Source organism: Coregonus lavaretus, assembly GCF_964263955.1.
Source record: "Coregonus lavaretus genome assembly, contig: HAP1_SCAFFOLD_1614, whole genome shotgun sequence".
Lineage (NCBI taxonomy): Eukaryota > Metazoa > Chordata > Actinopteri > Salmoniformes > Salmonidae > Coregonus > Coregonus lavaretus.
This window is the reverse complement of record NW_028165898.1, coordinates 19,496-30,000: the sequence shown is the minus strand read 5'-3', so window position 1 is coordinate 30,000 and position 10,505 is coordinate 19,496. Positions and strand designations below refer to the sequence as shown.

The 10,505-nt window shown below is 44.5% G+C and overlaps 1 protein-coding gene across 1 annotated transcript in view; it reads right to left on the bottom strand.

Moving 5' to 3' along the window:
* Nucleotides 1-3,651, bottom strand: part of LOC311115323 (neuroserpin-like) — a gene marked incomplete at both ends in the record, with an annotated part of 6,908 nt that extends 3,257 nt beyond the window's left edge. The window contains 4 exons of the mRNA XM_084190511.1: nt 1-46; nt 755-949; nt 3,076-3,306; nt 3,399-3,651. The exon at nt 1-46 is cut by the window's left edge and continues 159 nt beyond it. Of these exons, the coding sequence (XP_084046637.1) occupies nt 1-46; nt 755-949; nt 3,076-3,306; nt 3,399-3,651 (725 nt within the window). The remainder of the gene's footprint in view (nt 47-754; nt 950-3,075; nt 3,307-3,398) is intronic.
* Nucleotides 3,652-10,505: the final 6,854 nt, after the last annotated feature.

Sequence of the window (10,505 nt, the reverse complement as noted above, 5' to 3'; positions counted from 1 at the left end):
ACCTGGTACACACCACCCGCCTCGGAAGAACCATCACTGAACTCACCTGAGACACACAGACAGACAGGCAATTTATTTTATGTTTAATATAAGGACTTAATCAGAGGAGAGTCTGTGGTTGTGAGAGAGAGAAGAGACAGACTATGGAAGATAAGAATAGCACTTTCTGGAACATTTTATTTTTGGTGCAAAAGGGTTTGTGTGTGTGTGTGTGTGTGTGTGTGTGCGTGCGTGTGAGCGTGCGTGCGTTTGTGCTAGATCAGCTCTTTTAGTAAAGCTCTGAATGTAGGCCGTCTGGTTGGAGGGAGTAGCAGCACGGCATGGGGTCGGTCTTCAGACTTTAACGTTTGTGTGTTTGAGAGAGTGTGTGTGTGTGTGTGTGTGTGTTTCTGAGAGTGTGTGTGTTTGTGAGAGTGTGTGTGTGTGTGTTTGAGAGTGTGTGATTTATATACAGGCATCTCTTGGAGGACCTGTTTCTATTCCGACTGGTACATGAGAGTTCACATATGCTGTCACACACACACACACACACACACACACACACACACACACACACACACACACACACACACACACACACACACACACACACACACACACACACACACACACACACACACACACACACACACACACACACACACACACACACACACACACACACACACACACACACACACACACACACACACACACACACACACACACACACACACACACACACACACACACACACACACACACACACACCTACCGTAGTAGAAGTCTCCCTGCTGGTACATCATGAGTGTCTGGGCCTCGCTCCCGTCGTCTTTGCTGAAGGAGAAGGTTCTGGTGTTTTCCGGTCTGAACTGGTTCTTCCAGCTGCCCCGGAAGTACACAGCGTTGACCAGGGTCAGCCGGGTCACACTGCTGAAGTCATCAGCTGACAACAGGTCACGGATCTTACCTGGAGACACACACACACACACACACCACACACACACACACACACACACACACCACACACACACAGGGCTATTGGTTCTACCGGTGGTTAACAGAAAATATTCAGACCCCCTTGACTTTTTCCACATTTTGTTACGTTACAGCCTTATTCTAAATTTGATTAAATTGTTTTTTTCCCTCATCAATCTACACACAATACCCCATAATGACAAAGCAAAAACAGGTTTTTAGACATTTGTGCTGATTTATTACAAATAAATAACTGAAATATAACATTTACATAAGTATTCAGACCCTTTACTCAGTACTTTGTTGAAGCACCTTTGTCAGCGATTACAGCATCGATTCTTCTTGAGTATGATGCTACAAGCTTGGCACACCTGTGTTTGGGGAGTTTCTCCCATTCTTCTCTGCAGATCCTCTCAAGCTCTGTGAGGTTGGATGGGGAGCGTTGCTGCACAGCTATTTTTAGGTCTCTCCAGAGATGTCCGATCGGGTTCAAGTCCGGCCTCTGGCTGGGCCACTCAAGGACATTCAGAAACTTGTCCCAAAACCACTCCTGTGTTGACTTGGCTGTGTGCTTAGGGTTGTTGTCCTGTTGGAAGGTGAACCTTCACCCTAGTCTGAGGTCCTGAGCGCTCTGGAGCAGGTTTTCATCAAGGATCTCTCTGTACTTTGCTCCGTTCATCTTTGCCTCGACCCTGACTAGTCTCCCAGTCCCTGCCGCTGAAAAACATCCCCACAGCATGATGCTGCCACCACCATGCTTCACCGTAGGGATGGTGCCAGTTTGACGCTTGGCATTCAAGCCAAAGAGTTCAATATTGGTTTATCAGACCAGAGAATCTTGTTTCTCATGGTCTGAGAGTCGTTAGGTGCCTTTTGGCAAACTCCAAGCGGGCTGTCGTGCCTTTTACTGAGGAGTGGCTTCTGTCTGGCCACTCTACCATAAAGGCCTGATTAGTGGAGTGCTGCAGAGATGGTTGTCCTTCTGGAAGGTTCTCCCATCTCCACAGAGGAACCATAGGGTTTTTCGTCACCTCCCTTACAAAGGCCCTTCTCCCCGATTGCTCAGATTGGCCGGGCGGCCAGCTCTAGGAAGAGTCTTGGTGGTTCCAAACTTCTTCCATTTAAGAATGATGGAGGCCACTGTGTTCTTGGGGACCTTCAATGCTGCAGACATTTTTTAGTACCCTTCCCTAGATCTGTGCCTCGACACAATCCTGTCTCAGAGCTCTACGGACAATTCCTTCGACCTCATGGCTTGGTTTTTGCTCTGACATGCCCTGCCTACTGTGGGACCTTATATAGACAGGTGTGTGCATTTCCAAATCATGTCCAATCAATTGAATGTATCACAGGTGGACTCCAATCAAGTTGTAGAAACATCTCAAGGATGATCAATGGAAACAGGAAGCACCTGAGCTCAATTTCGAGTCTCATAGCAAAGGGTCTAAATACTTATGTAAATAAGGTATTTCTGTTTTAGCTTTGTCATTATGGGGTATTGTGTGTAGCTTGCTGAGTTTTTTATTTTTATTTAATCCATTTTAGAATAGGGCTGTAACGTAACAAAATGTGGAAAAAGTCAAGGGGTCTGAATACTTTCCGAAGGCACTGCACATGCATGCCTGTAAATAGACTGAGTATATCAAACATTAGGAACACCTTCCTAATATTGAGTTGCACCCCCCCCTTTTGCCTTCAGAACAGCCTCAATTCATCGGATCATGGACTCTACAAGGTGTCGAAAGGTTTCCACAGGGATGCTGGCCCATGTTGACTCCAATGCTTCCCACAGTTGTATCAAGTTGGCTGGATGTCCTTTGGGTGGTGGACCATTCTTGATACACACGGGAAACTGTTGAGCGTGTTGCAGTTCTTGACACAATCCATGTCTCAATTGTCTCAAGGCTTAAAAATATTTATTTAACATGTCTCCTCCCTTCATCTACACTGATTGAAGTGGATTTAACAAGTGACATCAATAAGGGATCATAGCTTTCACCTGGATTCACCTGATCAGTCTTTGTCATGGAAAGAGCAGGTGTTCCTAATGTTTTGTACACTCAGTGTATAACCACACGCATCAGCATTAGGTGACATTGATTCCACACACAGACTCACTCTCAGTGTGGTTCTCTACCCAGCCATTGATCTGCTCTGCCACGGCGGCTGATTCGCTGAAGTCCACCGTCTCCACCTCCGCCCGGAAGTACTTCCTCATCAGCCGCAGGAACTCCGGGTTAAAGGTCACGCCACTCTGCAGGAAGAGGGAGTTGGCCAATCTGATGATGTAGTGAGCGTCGTCTTCAGACAGAGCCCCTGTCAGGTTCTGGAGCAGAGAGAACTCCTCATCTGGGAGACGGACAGAGAGACAGACATACGTCTTACTTACTGGGAGGTGGCTGTGTGAGTGTGTGTGTGTGTGTGTTCTAAGGTGTGTATACCTGTAGGTAGGTGGCTGAAGCCGACAGCCTGGCGTATCTCTGTGAGAGAGGCCCCACGGGCCCCCAGCTCCACCATGCCCAGGGCCACAGCCACACTCAGGGGGGAGAAGATGATGTTGTCGTCCCCCCCCCGCGCTTGCAGCTGGTGGTACAGTCTGACGGAGAACTCTGCCGTGGTGTCCTCCGGAATGTCAGCCGCACGGCAACCAGGGCCCGGCAACAGGAGGAGGGGCAGGAGGCCGAGAATCAACATGGGAAAGCTGAGAGCTAGAGAGAGGGAGCGAGAGAGAAAGAGAGAGGGAGAGAGAGACAAAGAGAGAGAGAGAGAGAGCGGGGGTGGGGGGGTGAGAAGAGAATGACGGAGAGACGGAACGTGTCAATCCTGCATGCCAATACAGCATATTAGTATCTGGAAATAGATAGAGGAGAACACACAGGGATGGCAGAAACAGAGAGAGAGATGGAAAGAGAAAGAGAATGGGAGGGAAAAGAGTAGACAGAGAGAAAGAGAATGGGAGGGAAAAGAGTAGACAGAGAGAAAGAGAATGGGAGGGAAAAGAGTAGACAGAGAGAAAGAGAATGGGAGGGAAAAGAGTAGACAGAGAGAAAGAGAATGATGGAAAGAATGTAGACAGAAAAGTAGACAGACTGATAAACAGCCAGTTATTCTACTGTAGAGCTGTAAATACATATATAGGGAAAAAAGTATTTAATCCCCTGCTGATTTTGTATGTTTGCCCACTGACAAAGACATGATCAGTCTATAATTTTAATGGTAGGTTTATTTGAACAGTGAGAGACAGAATAACAACAACAAAATCCAGAAAAACGCATGTCAAAAATGCTATAAATTGATTTGCACTTTAATGAGGGAAATAAGTATTTGACCCCCTCTCAATCAGAAAGATGTCTGGCTCCCAGGTGTCTTTTATACAGGTAACGCGCTGAGATTAGGAGCACACTCTTAAAGGGAGTGTTCCTAACCTCAGCTTGTTACCTGTTTAAAAGACACCGGTCCACAGAAACAATCTATCTATCAGATTCCAAACTCTCCACCATGGCCAAGACCAAAGAGCTCTCCAAGGATGTCAGGGATAAGATTGTAGACCTACACAAGGCTGGAATGGGCTACAAGACCATCGCCAAGCAGCTTGGTGAGAAGGTGACAACATTTGGTGCGATTATTCGCAAATGGAAGAAACACAAAATAACTGTCAATCTCCTTCGGCCTGGGGCTCCATGCAAGATCTCACCTCGTGGAGTTGCAATGACCATGAGAACGGTGAGGAATCAACCCAGAACTACACGGGAGGATCTTGTCAATGATCACAAGGCAGCTGGGACTATAGTCACCAAGAAAACATTTGGTAACACACTACGCCGTGAAGGACTGAAATCCTGCAGCGCCCGCAAGATCCCCCTGCTCAAGAAAGCACATATACAGGCCAGTCTGAAGTTTGCCAATGAACATCTGAATGATTCAGAGGAGAACTGGGTGAAAGTGTTGTGGTCAGATGATACCAAAATTGAGCTCTTTGGCATCAACTCAACTTGCCGTGTTTGGAGGAGGAGGAATGCTGCCTATGACCCCTAGAACACCATACCCACCGTCAAACATGGAGGTGGAAACATTATGCTTTGGGGGTTTTTTTCTGCTAAGGGGACAGGATAACTTCACCGCATCAAAGGGACGATGGACTGGGCCGTCAAATCTTGGGTGAGAACCTCCTTCCCTCAGCCAGGGCATTGAAAATGGGTTGTGAATGGGTATTCCAGCATGACAATGACCCAAAACACACGGCCAAGGCAACAAAGGAGTGGCTCAAGAAGAGCACATTAAGGTCCTGGAGTGGCCTAGCCAGTCTCCAGACCTTAATCCCATAGAAAATCTGTGGAGGGAGCTGAAGGTTCGAGTTGCCAAACGTCAGCCTCGAAACCTTAATGACTTGGAGAAGATCTGCAAAGAGGAGTGGGACAAAATCCCTCCTGAGATGTGTCTAAACCTGGTGGCCAACTACAAGAAACGTCTGACCTCTGTGATTGCCAACAAGGGATTTGCCACCAAGTACTAAATCATGTTTTGCAGAGGGGTCAAATAGTTATTTCCCTCATTAAAATGCAAATCAATTTATAACATTTTGACATGTGTTTTTCTGGATTTGTTGGTTGTCATTCTGTCTCTCACTGTTCAAATAAACCTACCATTAAAATTATAGACTGATCATGTCTTTGTCAGTGGGCAAACGTACAAAATCAGCAGGGGATCAAGTACTTTTTTCCCTCACTATATATATATATTTACCCCTCTACCTCCCTGGTCTTTGTGGTTGAATCTGTGCTTGAAATTCCCTGCTCAACTGAGGGACCTTACAGATAATTGTATGTGTGGGGCACAGAGATATGGAAGGCATTAAAAAATCATGTTATACAGTATTATTGCACACACAGTTAGTCCATGCAACTTATGTGACTTGTTAATCACGTTTGACTTGTTAAGCACATTTTTACTCCTGAACCTATTTAGGCTTGCCATAACGAAGGGGTTGAATACTTATTGACTCAAGACATTTCAGCTATTCCTTTTTAATTAATTTGTAAACATTTCAAAAAACATAATTCCACTTTGACATTATGGGGTATTGTGTGTAGGCCAGTGACACACAATCTAAATGTAATCAATTTTAAATTCAGGCTGTAAGACAACAAAATGTTGGAAAAAGGCAAGGGGTGTGAATACTTTCTGAAGCAACTGTATATACACTGAGTGTACAAAACATTAAGAACACCTTCTCTTTCCCTGAAATAGACTGACCAAATGAATCTAGGTGAAAGCTATGATCCCTTATTGATGTCACTTGTTAAATCCACTTCAATCAGTGTAGATGAAGGGGAAGAGACACGTTAAATAAATATTTTTATTCCTTGAGACAATTGAGACATGGATTGTGTGTGTGTATACACTGAGTATATCAAACATTAGGAACACCTTCCTGATATTGAGTTGCACCCCCCCTTTTGGCCTCTGAACAGCATCAATTCATCGGGGCATGGACTCTACAAGGTGTCGAAAGGTTTCCACAGGGATGCTGGCCCATGTTGACTCCAATGCTTCCCACAGTTGTGTCAAGTTGGCTGGATGTCCTTTGGGTGGTGGACCATTCTTGATACACACGGGGAAACTGTTGAGCGTGAAAAATCCAGCAGTGTTGCAGTTCTTGACACAAACCGGTGTGCCTGGCACTTACTACCATACCCCGTTCAAAGGCACTTCCATTTTTTGTCTTGCCCATTCACCCTCTGAATGGCACATTCAAAATCCATGTCTCAATTGTCTCAAGGCTTAAAATTCCTTATTTAGTATGTCTCCTCCCCTTCATCTACACTGACTGAAGTGGATTTAACAGGTGACATCAATAAGGGATCATAGATTTCACCTGGATTCGCCTGGTCAGTCTGGAATGAGCAGGTGTTCTTAATGTTTTGTACACTGAGTGTATAGCCAAGTTATCGTTACTCAATTATTCCTTTTATTATTATGCGTTTTACTTTTCTATTATTTCTATATTTTCTGCCTGCATTGTTAGTTTCTAATTTCACTGTTAGTCTACACCTGTTGTTTGCAGAGCATATGACTAATAAAATGTGATTTTATATGAGGAAGAGGAGGAGGAAGAGTGATAAAGCTGTCCTCCTCCAGCGTGCTGTCAACTGCAGACACACTAAACTCTGTTTGGTGCCAATTTACCAAATGAGCTCATGCATATTTCATCCCTAATCTTATCATCTCCTGTTAAATCATATTTGTCTTCTAAATCTGCTTGCCTCAGTGCCATGAGAATGCTTGTGTGTGTGTGTGTGTGTGTGTGTGTGTGTGTGTGTGTGTAGGTGAGGGTGTGTGTGTGAGAGAGAGTAGGTGAGCCTAACTAAAACATAAAATATGTGCCATGAATAATTGAGTAGTGCATCTCTCCCTCTTTCTCTTGCCCTCCGTAAATACATTCCTCCATCCCTGTATTTGTCCATCTTTTATTTTCTTTGCTCCATATCCCTCCCTCCCTCCCTCCCTCTCAACCTTCCTTTCCTCCAGTCCACACTCTCCCTTCTTCCATCCTTTCATCCCTCCTTATCTCTACTCCCTCTCCCCCCCCCCTCTCTCACAGCAGCATGTTACACACAGTTTCTGGCTGCTCCTGCTAAACACACGCATGAACACACACATGCACACACACACACGCAGTTCATGCAGTTTCATCCCTCTGCCTCATACCGTTGCCTGGCAACGCTGTTTTCTGCACAAACAAGGAAAACAGGAGCGTGCCACTGCGTTTTTAGAGCGATAGAGGGAATGAGAGAGAGAACGAGAGGGAGAGGGGGACAGAGGGAGAGGGGGACAGAGGGGATGTCCCACCCTGGTTCTCTGTTGTGTATTGCTGAGCTGCTGAATAGGTTCAGGTACCCTGCATGCTGTTTGTGTGTTTGGGGCTCCGTGTGTGTGTGTGTGTGTGTGTGTGTGTGTGTGTGTGTGTGTGTGCTCCCACACTGGGCCAGAAGCTCCTGTGGGTGCTGGTGACTGCAGTGACATTGTACATGAGACAACAATGACAGGGCTGGCTCAATACTGCAGCTCTGTCCTGGTACCTGCTACCTCTCCCCTCTCCCTGACTGGCAGACAGGAGCCTACCCACTGGGCACAAACGTCAATTCCATGTTGGTTCAACGTAATTTAGAAATTACGTGGAAACAACGTTGATTCAACCAGTGTGTGCCCAGTGGGTAGCCTGTTGAATTATATGCCCTATAGCACACAACCATCATATCCATGCAGGCTTCCTCACTTCTGCTCTTGGAACTATCTCGAAACATGGAATATGTCAATGATTCTAGAATCCTCTCCATTGGAATGTGAGACATATGACTGGGATGGTAATTTAATAACTGTGTAACTGATGGTTATGGATGAAAACCTTCATGAAAATAAAAATAACCATCAAAACCTTTTAAATAGGCCTACATTCATTTTAGGATACATTTTTATTTGTATTAACTTTATTTTCATGTAGATAAACTTGACCTAATAGCAGGGGTGTTTACTAATGATTATAAGCAATTGTTTTGCTAATTTAGTTTGTCTATTAAACTTTCTACATCTCCTCTTTCCAACTGTCCTTTGACGCTCGAGCAGCTAATTGCTAGATGCGGTGTGTAGAACCCTTTAGGCTATGGCACTTCAGTAAAAAAATCTTTGATGTGTGGACTTTATTTTATACAATGCACATTTTCATTGCTTGCTAGTAAATAAATAAATTGGCCTTCTTTTTAAAAAAGGTTGGATGTGTCTGACTATTCATTCATTATTCAACAGCAGTGGACAAGGTTGTTCTAGCATGAGGCTTATAACGCGCCAATGTTGTGTCAAATAGACAACGCGCGAATCCTCTCCAACCTGGCATGATATAATTTGATAAATAATATTTTCTTAATTTATAGACTAATCAACGCTGATCAGGCCCGGTCCTGGCCGATATGCTGCCCTAGGCGAGACAATGCACTTTTATGAATGTCCGTTTGTAAAACAGGCAATTTACCATTAATCCCTATCATTTGGTTACATTAATTTCTGTTAATGCATGAATTAGTTACAGTAATTTACCGTTTCATTCTCGGAGTGGAAACGTTGTTTGCAGAGTTCAAAACCTGCTACAACTTGTGAGAAAAAAAGTTGTGGTTTATTTCATACCATCATTTACGCACTCTACGTGAGCAATGAGCATGTGTCTGGTTTCTCTGTCCTGTTCATGTTGACAGAGCGCGCGCGTCTGAGCATGCATAGAAGTACCTGGCCTGCTTCTTGAAAATGTCAAATGTAGGAACGTGGCCAGCTGGGCTTCTCAGAAATGTTTTCTTCATCTCAAACAGTATGTCAACGAAGTAGTTCCTCACAGTATTTGAACAAATATTTCCAACACTCTCCTCGTCGATAATCAGAGTTGCTGATAAATAGGCTATGGAGATATTGCGTGTATTTGTTTCTATTTTAATGATTGCCAATTACCTTCATACTATAGCATAGCTGTCCCATTCATACTTTTACTGTCAATTCATTTACTTTCAGGAGAGCCTACGGTAGGCCTAGGTTTTTTATGCATTTTAAAGAAAGGAGAAATATTTGCTAGTGTCTGACATATGCTGGTGGCTTTGATTGACGGGTGCTTTTACCGGGGTGTGCGTGTGTGAGTTCGCTGATTCTCTCTATAGGCCTATATGTCCATTCAGAAAGTTTCCTAAAGTAACATGTCTGGACTCCATCTCTTTAATAACAATCAAACGCTCCTGTCATGAGTAGCTTAGGCTACATTATTTTTCTCATTACGGCATCCTCTCGTTGAAGAAAATATGTCAATGCCATCGAATAACTGCAGCAGCAGGGTTTGTAACGTCATGCGAATATTTCGGGAAAAGTGGGAGAGAATCCATCGGACTTCGTTTGAATGGTTTTGTGGGTCGAAATAGTATCTGTATTTCATTTGTTTATGTAGAAAACACAACAGACAAGGACAAGCTAGGCATATATCTTTATTTTGACTACATTAATGTTGTGTCAATACGAAAATGTGACAGATCCTCTCCAACCTGACATTTCTTAACTTGTTGATTAATATATATAAGTAATAACCTGAATAATAATAATGAAATGCCATGATAATAACGAAGTGTAATGGCTTGTTTCAAATAGGTCTGGCCAATTACCTTAACCTCAACTGCCAAGACTGTCACAGCCCTAGTGAGCCATGTTGTGGTGGGCTGGACAATGCCTCTGGTCCTCTGTTGTCTCCCTCCCAAAGGGCAAAGAACCTCTCACGTGGCCACGGCTGCTCCCATGCCTGCTCTCATTGGGTAAGAGGAGCATTGTGTGTGCTTCCTCCATAAACCCAACACAGAGGGCAGGTTGTGAGCCAGATAAAGACTTGGGAGTGAGGGGGAGGCGGAGGTGGAGATTATTTGTGTAATAGTGACACCTGTGTGACCTTATGAGTTCTGGGAGCGGAGCTGTTCTCTTAAAGCAGCCTGCCGCCTGTAAGGGTACACCTGCCCTGGTAGGGTAGACAG